Genomic DNA, 27834 nt, shown 5'->3' with positions numbered 1-27834 from the left:
TGCTGGTGGTGTTGCAAATGCATGAGTCTGTGAGGTTTCATAAGAGGATGTATGTAGCACATCCCTAAGAGTCAACAAGGTCACTTCCACTTTTTCATGGGCTGCAACCCACAACAGTCAGACAATAACAAGCAGCGGTTGTGTGACAGAACAATTCGAAACAATCTCCAAAAGTGAAGCAGTTTTACGCAGAGGCACAGAGACAGTCTTGTAGGCCTGTCAGAAGTAGTCCATATATGGTGCAGCATTTTAACCTTCGAGGCCTCTGTCAGTCAAACATGCATGTGAACAAAAACAAACAGGCTAAATTTAAACCAGGAGATCACATGATACAAAATAACATCCACCATCAAATTCTAAAAAGGGATATAGCCTTGTCAGCTAATTGCAACCAAAGTTAGAAACCACTGATTCTGACCGCAACAATCAAAACAATTTAATTATAGACTCGTGTCTGTTCATCTTAGCCTCTCTCTCATCACATTGCCCATAATTGCTCTTGTTATCAATGATGCTGTCACTGTATATATTTCATGTTTACACCTGATGTTTATACTTAATTTTATTTGGTGATTCACTCAGTCTACTGTTAATTCTCCACTTTGGCCACGTTGTGGTTTTAATGTTGTCTCCTGTCTGTCTGTACATTACTGTATTTCTATTTTGTCAATCCTATGTTGTTATCTAGTGATTCTAATGTATGATGGGACCACATTGAAAATGAGATGGTATATCCCTCATGGTTTATCCTAATAAATAAATTTGAATCAAATATCTTTCATGCCACACTATCTTTCACCCGCTGATGTACGTTTCCCTTCAGACTTTTTAGAATTTTTATAAATGGTTAATGTTTTGAACACATTTGAAAACAAAGCATTTTGATCCCTTGTTACTTAACTGTCTAGAACTACAAGTACCAACATTTCCACCTGTGTCTCTCTGTCTCTTTCTCATGCTGTCCTTCTTTTTCCTCTCCTTCCATCTCCTCACAGGCTGCTTCCCATCTCTCCCACTGATCCCATTACCAACTGCTTCCTCACAGGAAGAGAGCTTCCCTGCTCGGCTGAGGAAGCAGGTGCCTCCCTATTGTTGTGGTGTGATCAGACTCTGAGATATACTCCCACAGACCAGGGACAAGAGCTTGTGTGTGTGTTTGCGTATGTACAGTATGTGTGTCTGTCATTTTTACTGAACCCCCCCCCCCGATAGAGTCTGATATTCACATCCAGTCTTCCTCTGCTGGCCCAGTCAAAGAGCTGTAATCCCCCCCTTTCTCTCCACTGACCTACTGGATGTGAACTGGCCTCTTATGGCTTTAGGAAACAACAATGGTCCAACTCCAAAGCTCTCCTGTAACTAAGTGCTTCCCTTTAGTTCAAACAACCGCTACCGGTGAGAACTCGGCAGTCGGATAAACTAAGGCTGGAGCAGAAGGTGGACCGGTGTGATAAATAAAAACACAGCTTTTGTTTCTGCAATTACAAAGCACTAAATTTCACAGATAAGTTTTAAAGAATCTAAACAACGTATACATTCAAACATAATCCATCCCTCTCAACCATCACTTATGCCTGTTTTTATTTATTTTCTCACATTTAGTGTCTTTGGCGTGTTTCTGGTTGTCAGACTTTAACACATGCATGTTGTGAGGTTACATCGCTGTCTGCGTCTCTCTGCCCTGCTCTCTGTCTGTTAGAGGTGCAGAAAAAGATATACATATATGAGAGGATCGCTTTGTGCAGAGCGTTGTGTGGAGGTGGAGGTGTGTTTATTTGTGCTTCAGAATATAACGGCTGCGAAACAGTCAGAAAATAATGTCTTATTTCTCTGATTCACTGCTTGGGACTTGGAAATCACTTTGATGCTTTATTTTGGTTTAGGTTAATTAATTTATTTTTTTCGTGTTTTAGTTGCAATTTATTGTGAATGTAGAATAATTTTCAGCTGAATAAATGAATGAATAAAAAGTCAAAACTCTTGTTTGTCAAGCTGCAGAGGAAGGGCCAATTTTGCATGGTGCATCTACAAACAGTCCTGTGTATTCTACTAGTTCTAGGACACAGTAGCTGACAACAACCTCACATCAAGGTGAGCTTGTTCTGTTGTTTTCAATAATATGTTTGTCATCAGCAGACAAAGTTTGCTAAGTTGTTGTGGAAATGCAAATGTTCAAAAAATGTTTTCAAACACTAAGAAGTTCTTGTTCATGTTAGCATCAAGTGAATTTTGTAACTTAAGAGCCAAAGGTCAAGGATAAACTTTACAGATCTTCTTAATGTGATGTGGAGGTTATTCTTTCATCACAAGCATAACTGTCTTTCTATATTTCTTTGTGTGAAACTCTAAACAGGCCTACAGTATGTGCAACTGCATAGCGATGAATTATGTAGGAAGTATTCACTTTAAAAATAAACTGAGGTCCCACAATCTGCTCTCGTACATCTAACTACAGCACCAAAGCATTGAGGCTGGAGAACAGAGGGGCCCTCTTTATAACCTCTGAGCTTTACTTCCTCAATAACACTGATGAAACTGTGATGAAACCATCATGAATGCAAATTTCAGGTGCTGTAATATCAGGTTATGGCACTTAACTAAACAACAGGGAGCCAGTGGTGGCTGTGCTACACAAACAGGACTGAGTAAGTCTTTGTCTACTCAGTTTTGCACAGAACGACACTGGGGTTTATCACTCAACTAATAATGAGGATGCAGATATGATTTCGAGTAAAAACCCATATCCTGTAACATTTGTTTGAATGCGATATATGTAAAAACATTTTGGGTGCTTTACATCACTGATTTGCAACAACAGATGTGTTGTGCAGGTGCAAAAATGCATATACTCACACACACGGGGGTGTTGACCTCAAAGTATGTGCCGTAAAGGTGAAAATGAAGATTTTACTGATACCACAGCCGTAAGGAGACAAACAGGAAGCAATGTTGAGAATAACACACAGTGTTGCACTTGGATACTGCAATCAACCTCTGCTAGATGTGAAATAAAAAAAAAAACAACAACACACTGTGACAACCTCATTTTCATATCTAATATCTGTGGTAATCAACAAGGGCTGTCAATTATGTGCCACCTCCAACCAATGTCATCAATCTGTGTTCTTTTTCCCCCCCTGTTTTGTTCTGTAATTTCAAGCCTGACACATGACCTATTGTGGCAGTTTTTATTTCTCAACAGGATGAGAGATGACTGTATTCAAAATGATTGCGTAATCGAACAATTTCGAAGAAGAATAGATGATCCACTGCACAGGAAGGGTGCCAGCATGACAGGCAGGATGCAACAACGAGGTGTTTATTACGTTCAATACTTATGATTTTCTGTTGGTACTAAGTAATGGTATTTATTTAAAGATAGAATCAGTACAATTTGTCTGAGCTGTTTTCCCATATCATTTCCAGGACATTTTGGGTGGGTAAAGCATCCCAATCATGGCAAAATAATGAGAAAATAAGAAAATACCAGCAGAGGGCAGGGTCTCTGCAGATACAGACAACACCAGACTTGGAGTGGTTTATAAATGATGATTGAGAGAGATTGTGTTTATATCAGCGTATACATTATTTTTAGGAAAATGTTGCTCATTACATACCAGGCTACCACTGAGAGAGAAAAATGTAGTTTAGTTTAGTTTATAAATGGACATTGTGCAATGACATTAGTCAGACTACAGTAAATCCAGGGGCCTAACGTAGTAAAAGCAGTAAATTGTCATTAAAAACAAGGCAGTAGTGTGGCTATAGAGATGTGTCAAAGCTAAGTGAATCCTGAATACCCAGTCAGCTGGAATATTTAAATATTGGATCTATCTATTGAAATGGCCAGATAAAAAAAAGCAAAAAACTTTGAATAGCTTTGAAAAGAACACATTCAGATATTATTAAGACAATAGTCAGCATTCTGACTAAAAGTCCTGCAATTCTCTTGAAGACTTAATAAACTTATGAAGATTTTAAGTTTCAAAGTGAAGAAAAATCTGTAAGTGAGAAGTGAGCTTGCCTACATAACACCTGAATCTCCAACTGAACGGGTCGGGTTACATTGTGAGCAGAGATGGGAAGTATTTCAGTGACATGTATTTAAAATATGTATGTAATTACTTTTGTGTATTTTCTTATTTGTATTTTGCTTACTTAATACTTGCTTGTATTTGAAATAAATTTTTTAATAAGTCATTATATTCTCAAATTCAATTCTCAGGTTTAAACTGTAGAAAAAACTGGACAACAAGTAGCCTAATCACAGTCTTTGACTAAATGCAAGTGAATGAAGCGACATGTCCCGTCAGGTCCAGCAACACACTCACTGTGAACTACATTTGTGTTTCTCATGATAGCTTGAGGAGAGAAGCTGCTTTGGTCTTTGACGTAAATTTACCCTAAAATGAAAGTATGCGATCAAATGATCAGATATTGCTGCTAGGGCAAGATTACTGCATGACACTAAAATGCAAGAGAAGAAAAGAGCGATTACAAAACACATGTGCATCCCTGAATTTGCAGCCTCAAACCTCCAAGATGTCCTGATTTGACATTTGTGGGAAATTAAAAGAACTCATCTTTCGATGTAGGGTGAGCCCTAGGGAAGTGCACTTCAAGGTCAATTTGACCAAACTGTGTAATTACAACTCACATGATGAACAGTGGCCCAAAAACACTTTTCCCTATAGACTGACATTGCGAAACAAGCATCTGTAAAGGTGTAGGTAAATTATTCTGAGCATCACAACCCCCGCAAAGTGACTCGTTTCACACCACAATTTGCCACCTTCAGTTTTCACTGGTTATGACAGCCTGGATTAAAAGTCAGCTTCATTACAGAAAGCACCTGCACTGCACCTTTAATCCACATGTGGCTGACAAGTGGTTGGTTAATGTAGTAAAAAGGATGTTGAGTTCAGGCGTTGGCTCAGCGCAGTTTCTGTGGGGTGGAGTCCTCAAAGACCACTGAAAGACTGACAGTGTCGTATCAGACTGTACCTAGTCTTCAGAGACAGTTAACAGGATTCTTTGCCTGCATCCCTGGTTGCAGTTTTGCTCCTATCCAGATAAATTAATTACAACTGCATGTAAATGTTCAAATCAATTACACTTCACCTGCTCTGTAAAACCAAACACAGCCACTGAAACTATCCTATGAACCCATATCTCCTTATCATGCAGTTTCAGCTGCTGACACAGATATCTGAGATTAACAGATCACATATGTGTTCCCATTTACAAACACAAACAAAGACATTTAAACCAAGATAAGGTCCAGATGAGTGACACGTGCTTCTGCCTCTCCACTTCCTCAGCATTTATAAAAAAAAACATGAATCATAGCGAGCATCTGAAAAAGCAGAAGTCCCCAAAATGGTATCACAGCAGGGGTCTGTGAGCTCACAGAGGGTGGCTGTCAACACATCACAGCCCTGCTTTTCCCATCACTTTGAGGCTGCCGCTGCCCATCAGCCCCTGAGAGAAAACAAGACGCACCAGAGGCATTCACATTGCAGAGAAGTGAAGTCTGATATTATACAACACATTTACATGAGTCAAAACGAGATAACATGAAAAGTTGACTGTGAAAAAAACAGCTTATAAGACGAGAGTCCAAAAGATCTGAATATACCATCGTAGTAGATAAATAGATGAAGAAATATTCCTATAAATCATCATATTTATGCATATTTAGGCGCAAAAACTTCCAAATTAACAGTCTAGTGTCAGTCATGGAAACAATAAACTCATTGGGCTCATAAAGCTCACAGTCTGTCCTCATCTAAGCACTCAGAGCAGGGAGGAGGTGCCCTTCAAATTAATATCTCATATCATCATCAATAATATCGTCACTGCCTCCGTTGTCTTACCTGCAGTTCACTGTCCAGCATCCATAGCCTCTGTATGTGTCTGAAGAGTCCGAAGAGTCCAAGGCAAAGTGTCTCCAGTTCAGTGTCGCTGCCATTCATTCACCACACACTTCACGGTTTAACAGACAAACCCACATCCTGGGCAGAGCAGTGAAATGAGGGTGAAATCAGCCTCTAGTATCTGGTTGTAGCTCTCTGCCGCCTGCACTCAAAGACGTCTGTGCTCCTCACACACACTGCAGCTCACAAACAGGGCAAACAGGAAGTGTATGAGAGAGGTGCATGTGAGCACAATGAGGGAGGCTGCTGGTGTGCATATAGGTGGGAAGTATAACTGTGTGTGTGTGTGTGTGTGTTCGTGCGTGTGTTTCTGCATGCGTGTTTGAGAGGTTGCATGTGGATTTTGAAGGGATGTTGGCCTCTGAAAGGAAGTCATCTGTTTGACGTGTTTGTTTTCATGCTATTTTCACACTTGTGAGTGAAGTGTCTTTGTTTGTGTGTTTGCTTTGTTCATTATTTTCTTAAGATGGGCAACTATTGGTAGCACTCATTAATTATTTTAAAACAATAAACTTTTAATTTTCTGTGACTTTGACTGTGCATTTCAAAACAGTGCACTTTAAATGATCAATAATTGTCTTCTGATATTTTGAATCCAGTTCAAATAGAAATTTCAAGTCTTAACATGCTGAAGTTCGTAACACAGAATGTTAAGACAAATGGCAAACTATTCCATAATGACGGTTACTTTGATGCAAGTAATTATGTAGCACAGCATATTGCTGACACACCAGAAAAAGAAAAAGAGATCAGTATCATGTTAAAACATGAAAAGTCTTTGTTATAACCAGATATTTCCATGTTATTACAACATGCAAACTCATCATATCATCGTAACGTCATAACTCGTCATAACAAGGAACTTTTCTCTATATAAGAATATAATATTTATCTGGTATTCTGGTGTTACGTGTTGTAACACAATAACTTATATTTTGTAACATCACACTATAAAAATACAAGATAAACTGTTTAATGATATAATATGAGTAAAAAAGTATGTTATCACACTATAAACATCTTGTTACAATGTGAAAAACATCTTTTTAACAAGATTATTAGTAAATTGTTGTAAAAAAGAAATGTTTATTGTTACAAAATGATAGGTTTGTATGTTGTGGTAACAAGAAAATGTGAGCACAATATGAGAATTTTATATATATCAACTTGTGTATAATAACTGAGAATAAAGTGGTCCATTGTTTTTACTTCTACAAAGCCTGCGAGGTCCATATCCCTGTGTCGCTTTCTCTCTCTTCAGCCCCCTCAGTCAGTCAGTCAGGGAAACACTGGCCTTACTTCCCCCTCCTGCTTTGCCTGTCATTTACATTTCATGTATTACTGTATCTGTGAATTCCCCTTCTCTTGAAGAGAGGGAAATATGGTGACAAGCCACACAAAACAGTGGCAGTAAACATTCAACAGTGTGTCAGCTCATGTGGCTCTGGGCAGAGGAATATCTGAACATCTGAATTCAAATCTCATTTGCAATATACCTTTATGTGAATGAATAACAGTTATTTAAACAGTGAAAGCTGGGGAAGGCAGTTTATTTTTTATGTATGTGGGCAAAAGCCCCAAAATAACCTTTCATCACACTGTAATTTGGGTGGTCTAAGAGAAAACTAGACTTTTGCGCCTCTTCCTGCCTCTCTTTGTCAGGCTTTAGAAAATCTAACCTGTAACAGGAGACTTTGGCCAATCACAGGTCAGTAAGATAGTTGGTTGTTGAGTCTTAAATCCAGGTTGTCAAATACTGATGCTTTGTGTTGATAATCACAACCAAAATGTTAGAATTTGACGACCTGAGAATGAGACTGAACAGTCAACTGTCTTTCTCCAAAACTGCTTATTGCACCTTTAATGAAACATATGAAAGAAAGATGATAATCATTTGACATTTTATTATTTGTATATTAAAAACATTGTTTTGCTTCAGTGGAGGTTCAAAGTATTTTTCTGATGTTATTTCTCTTACATGTAAAAAAAACAACCTTTTGATTGTTACATTTGATTATACAACATTGTATTTTAATTTCTTTAAGTATCAGTGGTATATAAAACTGCGAAGTCTAATGATGAAAAGGTTAAAAATTCATTTTAGAATTGATTGATCAGATTGTAGTTACAATCAGATCGTGCAGGATTGATGAAAAATGTAATCTATAAAGTGGTCTTCAGACACATCATTCCTCTACTGCTCTCCCTTGATGATCGCTGTCCCACAGGATGTCAAATAATGTGCTGGACTTCTAACAGATTTAAATCTGCAGCCAGGCAATTTATCCCAGCTGTTCAGAGTTTCCCTAAAAAATGAACATGTTGACAGGAAGATGACAGAATGAAAGCAAACGAGACAAGAGCAAAACCAGGTTGAGCAGCAAGGAAAGATGTAAACATGATCCTGAGCAAAGACACAAATCTGTCCAGGAGCACTAAAAAGAGCAGAAGCTAAACTCTGCTGATCATGTTTATTCTTTTTTCAACTTCTGTTTGTGTACTTTTTTACACCCATCACAGGAAAAACATGTGGCTTTGTACAAAAACATGTTTTCTTGAGGTTTCTTCATGTTTTCTGCTCTCTGGTGGATCATCTGTGTTCTGCAGTGCAAAATCCAACATGGCTGCCTTCATGCAGTAACTCACCTGTTTTTGTGAAGGAAATTAATGCAAATCTTTAAAGATATTATGGTCAGAATAACAGGCACATTGTTAGTAGCACTGAAACAAATAATTACTTAATATAGATCGTTATAGAATTAATTTAAGATTGAAATGTCATCTTAAGCTAAATTCAGAGTGGACACTGAGATATTTATATGCATTTTATATGCGTTTTTATGTAATAATAGTTTATGTAATCTGCTCTCATTATAATCACTTGGAAAACTTGCAAGTAATTGTCTTTTTAATTGATTTACACTAAAACAATGCCTTGGCTATGATAAGCTGTAAATTCTATCGACCAGTTCAGACTATATTGACCAAGCTGTTGTAATGTGCCAAATTCTTCAAAACCAAAGAACAAAATTTGTTTTTGTTTATAAAATAAACATTAATGTGATCACGTAATTTTCATGAATGCCCAACATATCAAATAATAATATCATATCAATAATATCACATGTGCTTCTTCTTTTGATTTTTATCAAAAGGTCCAATTAACACTTCCATTAAAAAAATAGAACTTTCTGGCAAATATTTGATACATCAGGCTTTACAGTTAAAAATCTCTCTTTGACTCAATTTCCTTGTGAACTGTAAATCATTTCCAGATAAGGGAAGTCACTTTGTTTCACAAAATTCAATTGAATGCATATTCTGTGTTGTGACGCAGAAACTAGTGTTTGGTGTGGCTCTGCTGAATTTGCAGCTGTCCAACAGATACCAGGTCTCATTCCTCTTTCCAGCTGGTGAAGTGGGCTGTGTGTGTGTGTGTGTGTGTGTGTGTGTGTGTGTGTGTGTGTGTGTGTGTGTGTGTGTGTGTGTGTGTGTGTGTGTGTGTGTGTGTGTGTGTTTGTGTGTGTGTCCACCACAGATCAGAACTGACCAAGATTAGATAAAGCAGTTTTTATTCTTCTTTCTGTGCCAGAGCAGATGTGAAGCAAATAGCAAATAAACAGTGAAACAGATAAGTAAAGCAAGAGTAACCGCTGCAGGACTGATAATTCTTCACACTGGAGGATGAAATAGCCATGAAAAACATGTTCATCCTGTGTTGTTTACATGAGTGAACCAAATTTGACTGCGCCCACATGGTTGTTTTGCCTACAAATTCTGTACCACTATAAAACCCTTTTTGTAGCTCAGTATTTACATAATGATGTGGCCTTTTGCCCTGGCTTCTTTTTTAACAAAACACAATGTCTGAGACATGTGGCAGTATTTGTAAGTTAATTCTTAAATGATCCTTACTGTACATTCGTCTTCTTCTCAGTTTCATAATAATCATTGAATCCCTTGAAATAAATCCAGCAGTGCTTCTTATTCATTCTTATTAATTTGCGTGGTTTTGGTACTTTGTTTTCCCTCTTTAGATCCCTTGGATTGTTTCTTTATTTTACCTTTTTATCAGGGGATTTTTTTGGGGGGGGAGTAATGCTCTTTTTTCAAGCCCTGATCACATTCTCCCATCAACCTCCCTTGTACTGGTACTATTTTCATGAAGCAGTTCAGTAATTGTTTGTTTTATTTTCATCTTTTTATTGGTCCCACCCTTGAAGAGCACCTGATTTTTTAATTCTTTACATTACAAGACGACTTTTTTGACCCAGTGAAGCGCTGACTTGATAATTTCTTACATGTTACAGCCTACATATATTCACATTGGACTAAATTATTATGAGCTTTTGTGACTTTATTATGAATATTAACAAAGAAAACATTACGACCTTTAAAATCTCAGTACTAAAAGTATCTAAGAATTAAACTCAGAAGTCTGCAGCAGCCTATAGTGGTATTGTATCTACCATTCAGACCAGGAACCACCAATCAGCTTCATGCTCATTAAATAAATAAATGGTGTTATGCCTCCACCGCCTGGGGGAAAAAAACAGACGCGCTCGCTGCACAGACGGGCTGGTATGTTTCTCTACGGCCACGAGATGGCGCTGTTACTTCTGTTGCCAACATTCAACAGGTCCGGGGAGGCAGAAGCTGCGTCGGGATGGAGACACAAATACAGGAGGGATGTATCTTATCTGACAAAATGCGGTTATACTCGGTCTGCCAGTGTTTTATTTTTTTCAAGACCTGATGTTGTTTTCACGTAAGTAGAAGCTTTTAGTGTCATTTCATATCCTAATGGACTCCCAGTGGAGACTGCTGTCCTATGATGATCAGCATAAGTGTGGGGTTTGGTTTTCAGTAACAGTAACCTCATGCTGAAGACAAAAAACTGCGACACACTCATCTAAAAATACCTGAAAACTGTGTCACACAATGCGAAGGGAACTTTTCATTTGTTAGAGTCAATTACGTTGCATTTAAATTAGGAACACTTTGCATTTTAGTGTTTGGGACATTTTATTTTGAAGGGATCCCTTTGCATATTCGAAGATGGACAATATTTAATTATTTTGACAACTAATTTGACTATTTTTATATGATACATATCATCTGGTGTTTTGTGTTTATGGTTTTCAAAGAGACAACTGGTTAACATACCTCACTTTATTTGATTTTATCTTCTAATAACACCAATACGATACTGTTCCTTGATTCGTTTTATTTATGAGTCTTTCGCAGAAAACTTTTTTTCTACGGACCCCCACTCTGAAATGATTTTGTCTTAAGCATCTCCTCTGAGCGATTTTGCTTATTTTTGGAATTGAAGATAAAGTCTTTGTAGTCAATCAGTGATCAAATTAGAATGTTTATAAATTACAATCAATCAAAACGGCAGATCCTATTTCTCCCCTTGTTGTTCCAAACTCAAAATTTTAACACAAACTGTGATAAAAGTTGAAATATTCTTATCCTACTTTTGCTGGGGCCCCCTACAACCCACTCAACGACCTCTGCTGGTCTCTGGACCCCAGTTTGAAAAACACTGGTCTATAGATACAAATTAGAGCCTTGAGGAGACATGACAGCCATGCTTTCATTCAGAATTATAGTATTTATCACCAGGATAAATAAATAAAGAACCAGAATGCAAGCATTAGGAAAGAATTAATAGAGAAATTATAGTAATAATTAGTAGTATTTCCTGGTCCACAACCACAACTTTTAATGTGTTAATTGTGAAAACTGTAATAATAATTAAAATAGTTTTGCTTAATGTGCTAAACTGCATATCCTGGTGATTAGAGTGCATGATCATATCAGGTGTTGTTCAGTGTTGAATCCATGTCATTCATTCCAGTTGTTTCCAATTTTTCAATTTAATTCAGAAGAGCTCTATTGGCATGGGAAATTAATGTTTACATTGCCAAAGCAAGTGAGAAAACAACAACAACAAAACAGTACATTGCCCGAGTAAGTGTGAAATAAAAAACACTAAAGTGTAACACACAGAAGATCAGAAACAGGACAGAAGAAATGTGGTTTTGTTCTTAGAAATATATGTATAATGAGTTCAAGAATGGCTTAAAGAAGAAACTGCATAGTGCTCATAAAGTGCACTTAGTGTGCAAACATGCAAGATGTTTGGTGGGTTCCAGTGTGTTTCCCAGCGTCAACATGCAGGTCTGAAGATGTACAGACAGAGCAAGACTGTGCAAAAATAACTGGATAGTGCAAAAAGTTGTTAACACAGTGTAAAGTTTAAAGACTGATGAAAATAGTTAAAGGGAGCGTTCACCCCAGAATAATAATTTAAAAAAAAAACATATCTCAAGGGGGCAACTCTGTCCAACAACCTGCAGCTGGTGCTCTTGTGTTGTTTGTTGTTTGTCAAGTTTCCTAACTTTCAACCCCTACTCCTGTTAATAAACAGCATTTTACATATTGTTTTAATGTTATTACATGTAATGATTTGTCATTTTATGTTCTTCTGATGTTTTTATATGTAAAGTATTTTATTCTGTGCCATGCACCACTGAGAGAAAAATTTACAGTTTTGCATGTATTAATGAACAATAAAGTTTTTTGAATCTTGAATCTTGATATTTTTCATCTGGTCTGCCCTGCTATTTATGTCTAGATTGTTTTGGTGTGAATTGCAGAGTTTTAGAGATATTGGCTATAGAGATGTCTGCCTTCTCTCTAATATAATGGGACTAAATGGCACTTTGTTTTTGGTTCTCAAATTGCCAAAAAAATATATATATATATTTGAAAAATTAAACAGCAATGTCTCTTTCCAGAAATCATGACTCAGGATAATCCACGGACCTTGTTGTGAGCAGTTTCATGTAAGAACTATTTTCTTTCTCTTTGTCCCTCAAGAATCTGCCAGAATGATTTTCTTTCTCCAATAGAATCTAACAGAACTACTTTTTTTCCCAACCGGAAAAGAAGTAGCGCCCACATGAAACTGCAACAAGGTCTGTGGATTATCTTGGGTAACCGGGTGATGAAATCTGGGAAGAGATGTTGCTGTTGAGCTTTTCAAATGAGGTTTTTTGGCAATTTGAGCACCACAAGCCAAGTGAGATTTAGTTCCATTATACTGGAGGGAAGGCAGACATCTCTACAGCCGTTATCTATAAAACTTGGCAACTCCCACCAAAGAAGTCTACATGAATAAATAGCACTAGGGATGAGAGGAAAAGTATGTATCTTTGATTTTGGATGTGAACTGTCCTTTTAAGTTTCTGTCTTCAGTTGAAACACTACTGTACAAATATTGCAAAAAGCTGCAATAAATATGGAGGAAGATAGTAGAACAATACAATAGTTATAAACTGTACCATAACTGTGTATATTTACAGAGTTCAGGATAATGCAAATGGTCAGTGCAGGAACACACAGGTGACTGACTCTTGGAGTTGTAATCCACTGAAGGTCCTTCCTCTCTCAACAGCTCACAAATCTTGCTGTGTGATATGGAAGATTTTTTTTTAGCATCAGCCATGTTTTCAAAGTCGTTTTGTCTAGCTGTAAATGGGGGTAGTATTTATATCTTTTAGCTGTCTCCTGATGCAGTAATTTGCGCCTCGCCGCGCGTCAATCTTCTGACGCGCCACCAGTGGATGTCGTTGTTCCGCTCGCTCGCATAGTGTCACCCCTCAAGATAAACTGACCTGAAGCTGAGTGCCAAGAAGCGAGATCCCGATCCGAGAGAGAGGGAGGGAGAAAGAGGGGGAGGGAGAGGAGAGAGGGAGGGAGAGAGACTGTGAAAAGACCGGCAGCAGGAGGAGTGGGACTTGCTATAAGGACACTAGCGTCTCTTAAAATCCAGCCGCTTCTCTTATTTTTACGCAGGAGATTTGAAGAAGAAACAAACAACTAAACAGGAGGAGCTGCTGTGGGAGAAAAGTAGACTCACATCGCTGGCATCTTGACATCTTTGTAAATTCTTCTCAGGTAAAGTGAGCTTTTAATTTCACCCAACCTGACATGCATGCTACTTTTTGATTGTTGCCCCAGTGTTTGTTTGACACCCTTTATCCATGGCTGTGTCATCACCAAACTTCACTCACTCTCTCCCTTCCCACACGCTTTCCTTTCTCCTCCAGCGGCAGAGACACTCGGGGGACAGACAGAGACAGGACCTACCATGATAAGGACTCTGGATATTGCGCTCACTGTGCTCCTCGCCGCGTCCCTGTCCTGCAGGAGCGTCCTCGGCGGTTACGGGATGAGCCTGTTCGCGGCGCAGACCTCTCCCCCGGACCCCTGCTACGACGAGCACGGCAACCCGCGACGCTGCATCCCGGACTTCGTCAACTCCGCCTTCGGAAAGGAGGTGAAGGTGTCCAGCACCTGCGGCAGCAAGACGCCCAGCCGCTACTGCGTGGTGACATCTGCGGAGAAAGGAGACGAGAGGACCAGGAACTGTCACACCTGCGACGCCTCGGACCCAAAGAAGTATCACCCTCCCGCCTACCTGACGGACCTCAACAACCCGCACAACCTCACCTGTTGGCAGTCCGAGAACTTCGTCCAGTACCCGCAAAATGTCACCCTCACTCTGTCCCTCGGCAAGAAGTTTGAGGTCACCTATGTGAGCCTTCAGTTCTGCTCGCCTCGACCTGAGTCCATGGTGATTTACAAGTCCATGGACTACGGGAAAACTTGGGTGCCCTTTCAGTTCTACTCGACCCAGTGCAGGAAGATGTACAACAAGCCGAACCGAGCCGTCATCACGAAGCAGAACGAGCAGGAGGCCGTGTGCACGGACTCCCACACAGACATGTATCCTCTGACCGGCGGCCTCATCGCCTTCAGCACGCTGGACGGCCGACCGTCGGCGCACGACTTCGACAACTCGCCGGTGCTGCAGGACTGGGTGACGGCCACCGACATTAAAGTCATCTTCAGCCGGCTGCACACTTTCGGCGACGAGAACGAGGACGACTCGGAGCTGGCCCGGGACTCCTACTTCTACGCCGTGTCGGACCTGCAGGTCGGAGGGAGATGCAAGTGCAACGGGCACGCGTCCCGGTGCGTGAAGGACCGGGACGGGAGTCTCGTGTGTGAGTGCAAACACAACACCGCCGGGCCCGAGTGCGACAGGTGCAAACCTTTCCACTACGACCGACCGTGGCAGAGAGCCACAGCCAGGGAGGCCAACGAGTGTGTCGGTAAGTCCATCACTCAGTCTGTCCTCCAACACGGCTGTCTGTCTGTGATGCTGAGCGGAGCTACTTGAGGAAACATTTTATGTGTGGTTTTTAGACGGAGTGGTGTTTTAACATCAACTGTCGGCTACAGTGCAAATATTTCGTAGTAAAAGAGAGATCAGACTTGTTAGATGGATAAATTCAATGTTAAACCAGTGGAATTTAGTCATATAAAATGATGCGTTTCAATCTAAAACTCATACTACTACTATTAATAATAATGATAAGAAGAAGACAAATAATAATAATAATAATGACAATAATAATAATGTAACAATATATTGTATTTTATGGCTAATCTGAGACTAATTTAACAGCTTCAGTTCATTAATTTCCAACTTTAAAATCCCCTTTAAACAAAACCACAGCAAAGCCGCGTAATTTCCTGATATTGTGTTGTACGTCCACGAGCATAAAATTGGGTTTAAGTCACATACAACATGAAAACGCAATTTGACAGTCCATTTAGCTTGCTGCAGGCCATAATGGAGGCTTTTAAACCACCTCAAATGGAACCACTGAGCCTGATCACCCACAGGAACATTTCTTACAGCGACTCGACTTTATGTCGTTGCAATAAAGCGATGGGTGCCTTTTCATTTACTTGAGGAATCCTGTAACAAACCCACCGCAGGTAATTAAACACATATTTTTATTTTATGGTCACACTGTTATTTTCAATAGCAAAATCAAGCTGAAAGGATGTATCAAATCTCAGCTGTTGTGGCCGAGAATAAAAATAGAAATTGATAGTTTCTACTGTATAAATGATCAGTTTATTACTACACTAGTTTATTTTACTAGTTTATTATTATATTTAAGATAATAAAAATCGTTTTCATAATTTTTAATTTGAATAATGCAATTTGGATCTAGTTTTACTGAATATTTCTCAAATTCTATTTAAATATATTAGGAATAATAACCGTAAAATAGCTTTAATTTGGATATTTATAATTATTATTGTTCACTTACAGTTATGATCAAGGTACAACTGAAAAACAAGCAGAGAAAATGGGCAGTGATGATTTAAATTTGTTCAAATATGAACAGATTTTTTTTTATCCTAAAAAAAAAGAAAGTGTAACAAGGAACAAAAAAAAAGAAGCAAATCGCTGTTCATCTTTCTGCTGCTGCTCTTTGTGTCTGAGAGCCAACATGTTTCTTCAGCTGCTGAGAGATCAAAGTGATCAAAGTTACAGTAGTTTTAGTAGTTGTGTTTTATTAGGCCTGGCACAGACACACATGAACCTGTAGATTACAGATTCTGCTGAATCCAGGATCACTCTCCAGGTTTCTGTCCATTTCAGTCCTGTGTGGTGCATATATTCTTACAAAAAGTTGGATAATTGTACAGATTTATGATTTTACAGAATTATGTTATTCCAAGTAGAGTGAATAGCACAAAATTCTTAAAATATCACACATACCTAAGATGTCCATTTTCCCAAAATGTGCTTTTAGTGTTTCTATTTGATGTTTTATGAAATCTGGAGCCCAGATCTGCATTCACAATCCGCCCTCAGGCTTCATGTGATGTTTGGCTTTTCATCAAATTCCCTCTTGGAATTGTTCTTTTGAATTATTTTTATTATTCATTATTGGACTTAATGTTTGAATTGTGAAAAGCAACAAAGGCAAAAAGATGTTCATGAAAACCTCTGTGTGACTCCACACAGTCAACACAAATCCAAACCTGCATATTTCCTGATGTGCTGCAGGTCTGCAGGGAAAGAGGGTCCTTATTGTTTGACAGTCACGGCGCACGTCAGCCACTTTGACACACAGCAGCTGTTTAAAAGGTTTTTGTGTGCTGGTGTTGTTCATTTCTAAAGCTCTGACATATTCTCTCTGGGAGACTCGAAGGTGGTTGCTAAACCAACAGGCACAGTACATTCTGTACACACTGTGTGACTCTTGAGACACAGCAATGGAACTGAGGCATGAGGTGTTTTTTTTTGTTTTTTTAGCTTAAAATTTTGGTTATTATCAGGTAACCAGTGCCAGACTGCAGCATTTTTTAATTATACAGACTGACTTTGTCTACACCTCATCCAGCCTTTAATATCAGTTATACCTACTTTTCCCTGTTGTAATATTAGATGCATTTTTTAAATGTGGGACACACGCACACAAAGGAAAGAGATATACGTAAGTAATTATACTCAACAGAAATATAAAGGAAACACTTTTGATTTTACTCTCATTTTGGTTTCACATGTTCTGCGGTTGTGGGGCCTGTTGGATGCACTGCCACAGTCTCTGGCAGTGAAATGAATGTTCAGTTCACAAGCAACAGCTCTGGTGGACATTCCTGCAGTCAATATGTCACGATCCCTCGAAACCTGTGACATCTGTGGCATTGTGCTGTGTGATAAAACTGCACGTTTTAGAGTGAAAATAATCCTGCTGTGAATCAGCGTTTCTGTATGTCACAGATCTGTCAGGTGGATGGATTAATTTGGCAAAGGAGAAGAGCTCACAAGCAACGACTTTAAGACAAAATTTGTTAGCAAAATTGTGCACATAAAAGTGTGTTTAGAACGAATGTTAGATCTTTTACTTCAAATTATAAAAAATGGAAACAAAAACAAAAGTGTTGCATTTATATTTTTGTTGTGTCTATATCTCTGTTGGCATCACTAAGGTGAAAATCCCAGAATTCAGACAATTCACAAATATTTTAATATTACATTTGTTATCAAATTTAAAACTAGTAGAGATTTTGAATTTACAGATTTTGAATATCTACAATCTGTGCCTAAACTTATGCAAATTAATTAAGTAGTTCAGTCATATGTTGCACTTTCATTTTTTTAAAAATCTAATACATTTCACACTGGAGTGTTTGTGTGAGCTAAAGCAAATAGTGAGAAGAGAGGAAGAAATAACAGCTTTTTTTTAGGGCAGTGAACAATGAAGGAGATGAACTTAAATGATCGCAATGAAATCTGAGAAGATGTCATTGCACTCCTGTAAATGACAGCACTGAGAGAGACAGCCACTGGACTCTCATAAGGATGCAGTTATCACAGACGTGTAGTAAAAGGTCTGGCACTGTGCACAGATATTCCCCGATCTTTAATTCCCACCAACAAAAAAGAAGGAAAAGAGAAAAAAAAAAATCACAAAAGCACGTTTGAACACAGAGTAGAGGTCTGTCTCTGTGTTTCTCTTGAAGTGCACTTTGCTGATTACTTCCATCAGGACACTCGTGCTCCTGAGTGTGCACCTCGGTCCATTTGGGTTATTGACTCCCCACAGCGAAGAAGAAGCTTCTAATGCAATGAGTTCAAAAGCGAGCACCAAAGACAAAACAGAGACTTGTCTCAGTCTCAGTTTAGAGGTGTTAATGATGAGGTTTGACAGGAGTTCCACTGTGAGAAAATTATAAATCCTCCTGCAAGCTTCACTGGCTAAAAGATAATTTCCTCCACAGAAATCCCGCTCAACTCCGGTAGCAAGGAAGAGGACATTGTTTCAGCTAATTACTGTATGATGAGAAAGGACTGCAGCCAGAGTGTCCCTCCAGAGATAAATTCTCTCAATGCAAATTAACTGTAAATGTCAATTTTTATCCCCTCAAGTTACCCTGTTTTCAGGTTTGTGGAGTTTACTTGATGTGTTTCAATGAAGTAGAAGAAGTGGAGAAAGTGTCTTGAATAATTCAAGGAGATTAGAAAGACAGCTTGAAGGCATGCAGAATGAGGGGACTGCACCACAGAGAGGAGCAGGGACAGAGGGAGGGGCTGGAGATGGAGCAGGATGACAATAGTGAAAATGAAAGAGTAACCCTGAGAGGGGGAGCATGATGAGGAAAGTGTGTGAAGCAGAGGAGCGGGTGGAAAGAAAGAGGCAGTAGAGTGACATTTCCATGGCCTGGAGTGGGCCAGCAGTATTTTGACAATTGTCTTTTTTTTGCAGGTGCCCCTTATTGGGCCAGTGGGAATGTAAAAGCTGTGGGGACAGGACAAAAGTTTTCTTCCTTTCTTCTTTTCAGAATTGTACTGTAACCTATCAGTGACTTGGAGGAGATTCACTGTAGCCTTCTTCCCAGCCTCGCCGCTGTTGCTCCTTTATGCTGTTTTGCACACGAGGAGTCTCCTAATACTAAAGCTCAGTGTCATCTGGATGATTTAAGTAGGTCCGCCGCTTGTTTTGTCTTACTATCTCATAATCTACGCTGCAGAAATCACAGAGTACACTCAAATGTTCCCAGGTGCTGCTCAGAGGCATCTGACTGACAGGAGCAAACATGCGGTGCAAGAAGTTGACATGGTTGATTTGATACCCATTAAAATAATTGAGTTTAAAGCCACAACCACTTGTATTGGCACTCAAAAAATACTTAAAGATGTTTTTATGCCTTCTTGATATGTGGGTGCATTTCCAAGTTTAAAAATAAATCTTGAACAGTTCTGAGTTCCTTGACTAGAGGTGAATTTTACCTCAAACAAAATGTCCAAGCAAACATACGTAAACACTTAAAAACAGCTGTGCCCTTACTGATGTTTGGTGCTGTATTTTTCTCATTTTCATGGATTACTGCCCAAACATTAATGAGGTTTAAGATTATTCCAGAACAACTGCAGTGAAGTTTGATAACAGAACATTTTCCAGCAACAGTCAGTTGCAGGATTTCGTGTACTTTATGTGACAGAAATAAAAAAAAAGAAAGATTTTCTTGCTTACGTTTGTGCACAAAGTTCCAACTCTCATACAATCCCGCACAGAAAATGCAGCACTGTAAAATGTGTCTTAAATAGACCAGGAGACAATGTTGTCATCAGATAAGCAATGGTTGCTGCAATCATAGAGATTCCCCAGTGTGAAATATAGTAGTGATAAACCACTTAATTATGGCCGATAAACAAAAAATGTCTGCAGACACATCCACAGGTAACTTAGCCAGTGTGGCTGCTGTGGAAAGATATTAGCGCTCCTCCTTTTGAGTTTTTGGAAGGTGGTGAAAAAGTTAGTTGTCAGCCACGTACTTTAATGTCCTCAGCCACCACCGTCTTTTCTAACATGTTTCTTCCATCTCATAGGGCAGAAAATCTAATCCAAAACTTACATATTAATCTTATAATGCATAGAATAATGCAGTTTAATGACATCTTTTCTGACTGAATATAACATACACAACACAGAAAAGTGGTCAACTCTGGCGACAAAAATATGAAATAATGGCAGGATATTTTACAGCTTAACAATAAACCTTATTGTCCAAAATCATATCATATCAGGAAACCTTCTCCAATATTTTTAATAATCATAAATAATCTTAATTTAAAAAAACACCAATAGAGCAAGTAAAAGCATATATTAAACTTGAATTATTAAGATGCTGCCTATAAAGCTAGCAAATAAAAACAAGCATGTTATATTATGATTATAAAAAGAAGTTTTCATGTCAGCACATATTGGATAACCTATATGCAGATACCAATATAGAGCGGTGATGGGCCAATATGAGGCCAATAATACTGGTTAACCAATATACCAGTCAGACTGTATTTCTGACATACTGTACCCTGCTTACCCTTAAATACCAGTCACATTCTGAAATCTACAGCCTAATAACCTAATGTATTTTTCTATTTAAATGTATTTTTAACTAATATTAATACATTATAAAAGTTTCACATTTCATGGTAAGAAAGAAAAGACGAGTGATACCCGACGGAAAATATTAGAGGATGGATTTTTCCTTTGAGAGAATTGTTTCTCACTTAGGTGAGGTGTTTACAGTCATCCTGCACATGCCAGATGATTACAATTAAACTGTAATCAAGTCTTAAAAACAGAGGGCATAATCATCTGCATCGTGTGATGACGTGAAGTGATACTTTTCATTTAAAATACGTTGGGTCAGTCGGGGACCAGAGACGTTCTCCAGGCCTCTCCTCAGATGTCTCTAGGCTGTCAGGTTCGTTTGGTACCTTTCAGACGTGACTGAAGGTCTGGTTAATGTTTGAACGCCTTTATAAACCGGCATCCTTCATCTTCAAAGGTGCCGGCAGGATGCATTGTTAGTCCCGACCGCAGCAAACAAAGCTGGGAATAAACTGACTGAGTAGCTTTGCACTTTGCACTGTCTCCTCACCTTCACTTCTTCATCAGTCAGCACTCACCCCTCTCTACACACACCTGTAGTCTGCACACACACACACACACACACACAGTTTTTCCTCAGGTCTTTAGCCGCTAGTTCAGTGAGGAGGGAATGGCCTCTTTCTCACTTCAGGAATCTCTTTCGCCTGAGCTCTTATCAGTGTTTATAACTTGTTTTGTAAACTGCCGCAAAAATAAGTCGCTCATGGCCCAGACGAGGAGCTCACCCTTCTGTTTTAGATTTTCAGACCTGTTGTATCTCTCCAGCAGATAGAAACATGGCCACTGAGCCAGCACATACTGTAAGCAAGGCTGACGTTACAGTATATCAAGTGCTGTAACCACACACAAGAAAAGACAGCCAGGAAAGACACACATGCACACACACACACACACACACACCTACAGTGAGAAGGTAGTAAACTTTCTGCAGCATGTTTTGGGAGACACGGGAGACTCTACAGGTCTGCATGTGTGTGTTGATGTTCCCACTGGCTCATGAATACTGGGCCTGGGTGTCTTTTTGTGGCTGTGTGTTTGTCCATGAGGAGTTATTGTGAGAGGCTTGGCACAGAACTTATCGCTAATTTTGCTGAGAATCTGCATTTGAAACTTAAAGACCTGGAAGTCTAAACTTTGAGACGGCCGTTGAGTGCTGGAGCCCAACAGTACAGACACTGGTAATAAAAATACATACCTGGTTAGATTTATTGCTAAACCTTCACGAATATGATGTGAGAGAATGTGCTGCAACTCTGTCTGATCATGGACATGCAGTCAAGGGTGGACTGAGGATTTTTCTAAATCAGTGGCCGCACTCTACACAGTAGGGACTATGTAGAGTGCAACATGCAAGAAGTCCTACTCAGACAAGATTAGCATTACCTGGGGACCTCGTGTGATTTCTGTCTTGGCCAGGTCTCCCTTGAAAAAGAGATTGTTGATCTCTGTCAGTGCTCTGTTGTCTGAGCCTGTTGAAAGATAGAAAAATATTCCTTACCACATGCTGTCATACATGTTCTCCATCTCATCATCTTTCAGGATTTCGTTCCTCTGATGGAATTGAACTTGCACTTTCAAATTCAGTAGATCCGCAATGATTAATTGATTAGTTGAATAACTAAACTGAATATCTTTGGATTGTGTGCAAAACAAAACACTTAAGGGCATTTTCTGATGCAAATAATTGTTAGTTGCAGCCCTACAATGCAGCCACCATAATTCTCAACTGGGAAAGAGTCAGAAAAAAGGTGCATAGAAAACAAAAATCCTTGCAAAAAAACAAACAAACAAAAAAGAAACCCCCAGATCACAGAGATGCTGATTCATATGGGACTAATATTATCACATGACCTCTGTGTCTGTTGAAATATGGCAGGTAGTTTGTGGTGGAAGATTTACTTTACATATTACACACATAGCAGATTTAAAGGGAAGTAAAATAACAGACGACCTCCACAAATACAAATATTTCATATTCTCCAGGTAATATTAATTCTTTTGCAAATAGTGCTTTAGATATTTATTTCCTGCATTTTGCTGACATTTTAAGCATCTAAGCAACCAGGAAAAAACAACAGCAAAGCAACTTGGGGCTGAATCGTCTGTTATCCAAATGTCATTAACTCTTTCAAAGTTGAGTGCTCTGAAACAAACAGGGACACTCCAAGGGGCAGTTGGATTTCAGCCGTGGCCAGTGCTTATGCCTGTACTGTCATCTTTTTGTTGGTTTTTACCTTGTAAACTGAAAATAGACTCATATAGCTCGGTTGGTGACAGGAGGTAAATTCTGTTCTTGGCTCCTGGACCATCCACAAGATAGTAAACAGGCTTGGATCACAGGAAGACAAGGTAAATCCAATTTTCCACAGTTTTCCACATGGTTATTCTAACGTCTCCAAGACAGATATCAAAATATTTGTATTAAACAATAATGATGATTAAATAAACAGTGGTGGACAAAGCACTCAACCCCAGTACTTGAGTCAAAGTATGAATACTCAAATATTACTCAACTACAAGTGAAAGTTGCTCAGTCAAACTTTTACTTGAGTTAAAGTACTAGAGTACTTGCTTTTAAAAAATACATAAGTTTTCAAAAGTAAAAATTACAAAGTACATTTTCTAATATCAATACCTGCTGTATTGTTTTCATGATGCATTTACAGAAGCTTGTAACTCTCTGAAACCATCTAATGATGCACTGACCTGCTTGTAGAACCACTCTGCTACACAAAGCCTATAGAAACACCTATAAAAACTTCAACATAGAAATACAATCAAAACCAAAAAGGACAACTGTTGTCATTTTCTGATGTAACTGTATTAAAATCACTGCATAAAATTAGATTGAAGTTAACTGTAAGGAGTTCTCCAAGTCTGTTAAATAACTGAGATTTCTTTCTGTCTTCAGGGGCAGTATATACATGAATTATGTTGTATTTTTCATCCCAATTCATCTCAAAAGTACAATGTTTGTCTTTGAAATGTAGTGGAGTGAAAGTCATAAGTTTCCAAAAACAAACAAATACTCAAGTAAAGTACAGATACTCAAAAAATGTACATAAGTACAATACTCAAGTAAATGTACTTCACTACTGTCCACCACTGTAAATAAAGCCATTACATTCAAAGGATTCTCATAAAACTGCTACTTTGAGCACTTCTGCAACCAAAGACCATAAAATCCCAGGAGTGAGATCATTTGTAATCGCAATAATTTAGCCTCAAATGAAAGTAATAGATGTGACAAATAATGCAGATACTGAGTATGTTTAAGCATGGAAGATCTTGAAGCTATTAATGTCAGTGTTTGGCAGCAGCCCTTTTGAGCTGGAATTTTGGAGCTAGTTGTTGCTTGTCATGAGGCCTGTTCAAGAAACAATTCAGATTGAATGGAATTCAGCTTTTCCACAGATAATAAATTCTGACAAGCCTTTGAAGAGTCAAAATGAGTTTATATTAAATATTTCTGAGAAGAATATAAAGATAAGAGGCAGTTAACACACAAAGCAGTAATTATAAAGAGTGTGTCTGTGTTTGTGCTCAGAAGAATACGAGGAAGGCTGCCACCATTCATAAAACTAAAAACTAAATCCAATCTACATCTGTGACTGTGTTTTATTAGAGCGATATCTGCATATTGTTTGGGATTAATCTCAAGTGGAAAAAGATCATTTTCAGTACAGTCCGTTTTATTGCCTTTGACAATGCTCAGGTCGCACTGCTTGGGGTGATGGAATGTGTCCACTTGTCAGAAAAGACAAAATTTCCTCTGAAATTTCACAGCCTGTGTGAGTGTTGTTCAATTCAGGGTCCTTTGGGCAAAGTAAAAAAATTCTGCGGCCGTGGTTTTGTTTCATTGCTTTGGCTGCAACACATAATGCAACACAGATCCCGCTCACAGTGTGAGTCCGCATTTTTAGCTAGTGCCTGTGTGCATGTGTGAGTGCGTGCATGCAGGACTCTGCATGTGTGCTCGTACCAGAAATGGAACCTCGGCCTTGTTTTTGAGAAGCAGTTTGGTCGGAAGCCATATTGCCTCTGAAGGAAAGCCATATTGCGTTACTCTGCTGGCTTCTGGCCTGCACTCACTTCCTCTTGTGCCCCTCACTGGTGCTTGAACTCAACTGGTTTATCAGAACATCCAGCCGGGCCAGGAACTCATGATTGTCACCATCATTATTATCAACATTCTCCCTTTTTGTTCTGATCAGGAATATCAATGCTGTGTTTGGTGAAAACATCCTGTGTGTGTGTGTGTGTGTGTGTGTGTGTGTGTGTGTGTGTGTGTGTGTGTGTGTGTGTGTGTGTGCGTGTGTGTGTTTCTTGCATTTAAAATGTTTCCGTCCAAACTGTGGTGCAATCTTAGAGCAGCTGGTGATAATTGGTTGTTCCCCTGAGATCCAAGTAGAGCTGAGTACTGTTCATGTTTGAACCGATATGGTACCAGTACCCAACAATACAATTTTTGGTTGTATACCCTATATAATAACAAAAAAAATAATAATAATTTCAGTTGTAAAACATAACTCCAAACCCATCCCTACAACTTCCAGCCTGTCAGTCTGTCACAAAGTCTTTTAACGCTGTTGTTTTGATGTTGTTGTTACCACCACTGTGTAATATTTACCCATTAATAGTACGCAATTTGCAAATAGTGGTTTCACACTAAGGTTTCATACATGGTAAAAGATCTCACATACTATTTTAGCATGCTAAATACCATGTTTGTCAGTAATTTTGGAGATAAGCTGAGTGTTGGTAACGCTAGTAAAGATGCTTAGCTAACATTAACCAAAACAGTGAAAAAGCAAAATTATCTACACAATAAATCATCCAGCAAGCTAATTATTCACCTGTAGATTTCAATTAAGATGTCGACCGTACACTTATAGTACTATAGTCTGTCGTTCAGTTGAGGGTTAAACATTAGCACTGGCTATAAAAATGCCAAGGATGATTTTGTTTTTGGCATGAGATCCATTTTTGACTATATGAGTATGGCTGTCCCATATCAGAGAAGCCGACTTGCTCAAGTGAGTAGGGAGAATCCTCACAGTCAGTCCTCACTGCTCGCCACTGTAACTGTGTTTCTTATGGCTACTTCCAACTTTCTCACTCAGTCGACAGATCAACTTTCATTTTGGCTCTGTACCACATGTTCCCAACTTAGTTATGTTCAGCCTGAAACAAAGTTAGCTAACTCGCCATACTGAGGAAGAAAATAATATCACAAATAACAACAGCACGATTGAGAGGAACAGGCTAAAAGTGGCCTGCAGAAAAGAAACGCTTCTGTCACCAATGTAATTGAGTATCTTGGGTTCACCTAACTGGGCAGGTTTAACAACAAAATAATAAATGGAACAAGGAGAAAGTGCAGTGAACAGCAGCAACAGCTTCTTCATATTTTCTCTCCCATTACGGGACACACTACCTCAAATACAGAAGACTTTTAAATCACAATGCTATGATGGTAGAGAGCACAGATCTTTTCTTCTTCTTTCCATCCTTCAAACACAGCAGAAGCAGTTCACATACACACACGTCCATGCTTTGTTTTCACGCTGTCAGGTGTCCTCTGAAGGGAGAACGCTGGGCGTGCTGCACATGTTTTCATCAATCTGATTAATCTTTCTTCAAACCACACACATGAAGTAGGCTTTCTTAACAGCGATGACAGCTGTTTCATTATTTTCATTGGACGATAAGCTCTTTGACAGCAGCGAGGGCTTGATCAGGGTGGGTTGCCTTAGGTGCAAAAAGTTAAATGTCTTACAAATTTACCAAAACAGTGTTTAAACATGACTAGGATGGCTCCCAAACATCTGCAAAAGTGCTGCTAGCTGTTACAGAAAAGGTGTTTGAGGGAAACAAGGGATACAGGCAGCTCCAAGATTTCCACAGACTTACACACACACACACACACACACACACACACACACACACACACACACACACACACTTGTATATATACACACTACTGAACAAGTCGTCCCTCATGGTTAATTCCTGCAGTGACAGACAGACACAAGATGCTCTTCTCAGTGTCTTTGTCTCTGCTGTCTGCCACTTACCTGTTCATGTTTGTGTGTGTGTGCATGCTTGTGTGAGTGTTTCCATGTGTCTCTCTGCTCCACCAGTAGGCCTTGACATTGCACAGCGTATTTGTTTCTGCTGCAGAGCACGTGTGTGTATGTGTGCGTGAGATTGTGCAAGCGTATACCAGTGTGTCTCTTAATCTGCGTTGTCTGCCAGTGGGTTTTTATGCAAACAGTAATTCTGTCCAGGATGTGAGGAGCTATTCAGCGCCTGGGGAGACGTCTGTTAATGAATTAATTGGTGACTTGATGCCATAGTGAAAGCTCATATTAGCCAGGGGAGGATTTGTGTGTGCTGTGGCTTTGGCATTAACCGAGGTATGAGTGTGTGTGTGTGTGTATAACTGTCTGTGTGTGTGTGTGTCTGAGAGAGAGAGGCTGAGCAGAAAAGAGACAGAGGTGTTTGTGTGTAATGGAAAGGTTTGGTTCGAGCGAGTACCAGATGATTAGGGGTAATCAAAGCCCACACCAGACAACATCAGCATGTGTTCACACATTAGACACTCCAGTGCTTCACTCATCGGTTCTATGAATCACAGCCCGCCTGTCTCTTGTATATATCAAACAGCCACATTCACACCACAGAGTAAACGCGTCACACGGGGGTGACAGGACAGTTTACTGGAATTGAACAGTAGAAAATGTTCTGACAGTGTTTTTAGCTCTGTCCCTGGGATTTGTGGATATTTGCGTTCTTGTTTTATTCTTTTTTTGGAAACAACAGCTGGACACAATCTGTACATAAACAACATATAAACATATAAATGTGACAAGGCTAAAACATGATTTACGGCATGCACCGCAGAGTTTGGGTTGCACTAAAGCTTTATCCCCAGAGGAACTGTATAAAATTTAAATATTGTCTTGTGTTTAATGCACAGAAGACACTTTTGCAATCGGCTTTTTGGAGAAAAACAGCTTGCTACTCCAAAATGTTCTTTTTGTAGGAAA

General features: G+C 39.1%; 2 protein-coding genes across 4 annotated transcripts in view; one reads left to right on the top strand and one right to left on the bottom strand.

The window, feature by feature from the left end:
* Window positions 1-6155, bottom strand: part of pik3r5 (phosphoinositide-3-kinase, regulatory subunit 5) — a 31461-nt gene extending 25306 nt beyond the window's left edge. The window contains exon 1 of one of the 2 annotated variants that reach the window (XM_084715627.1): window positions 5877-6155. The gene's annotated coding sequence lies outside the window, so the exon portion shown is untranslated. The remainder of the gene's footprint in view (window positions 1-5876) is intronic. The other variant, XM_084715626.1, reaches the window with a different exon arrangement.
* Window positions 6156-13710: 7555 nt separating this feature from the next.
* The window catches only part of ntn1a (netrin 1a), an 80936-nt gene continuing 66812 nt past the window's right edge, over window positions 13711-27834 (top strand). Inside the window, exons 1-2 of one of the 2 annotated variants that reach the window (XM_084715625.1) lie at window positions 13711-13907; window positions 14060-15127. In XM_084715625.1, the coding sequence (XP_084571751.1) occupies window positions 14101-15127 (1027 nt within the window). In that variant the 5' untranslated portion in view covers window positions 13711-13907; window positions 14060-14100. The remainder of the gene's footprint in view (window positions 13908-14059; window positions 15128-27834) is intronic. The other variant, XM_084715624.1, reaches the window with a different exon arrangement.

Source organism: Lutjanus erythropterus, chromosome 3, assembly GCF_056507025.1.
Source record: "Lutjanus erythropterus isolate fLutEry1 chromosome 3, fLutEry1.hap2, whole genome shotgun sequence".
NCBI classification, from domain to species: domain Eukaryota; kingdom Metazoa; phylum Chordata; class Actinopteri; order Lutjaniformes; family Lutjanidae; genus Lutjanus; species Lutjanus erythropterus.
This window is presented reverse-complemented; position numbering and strand designations above follow the sequence as displayed.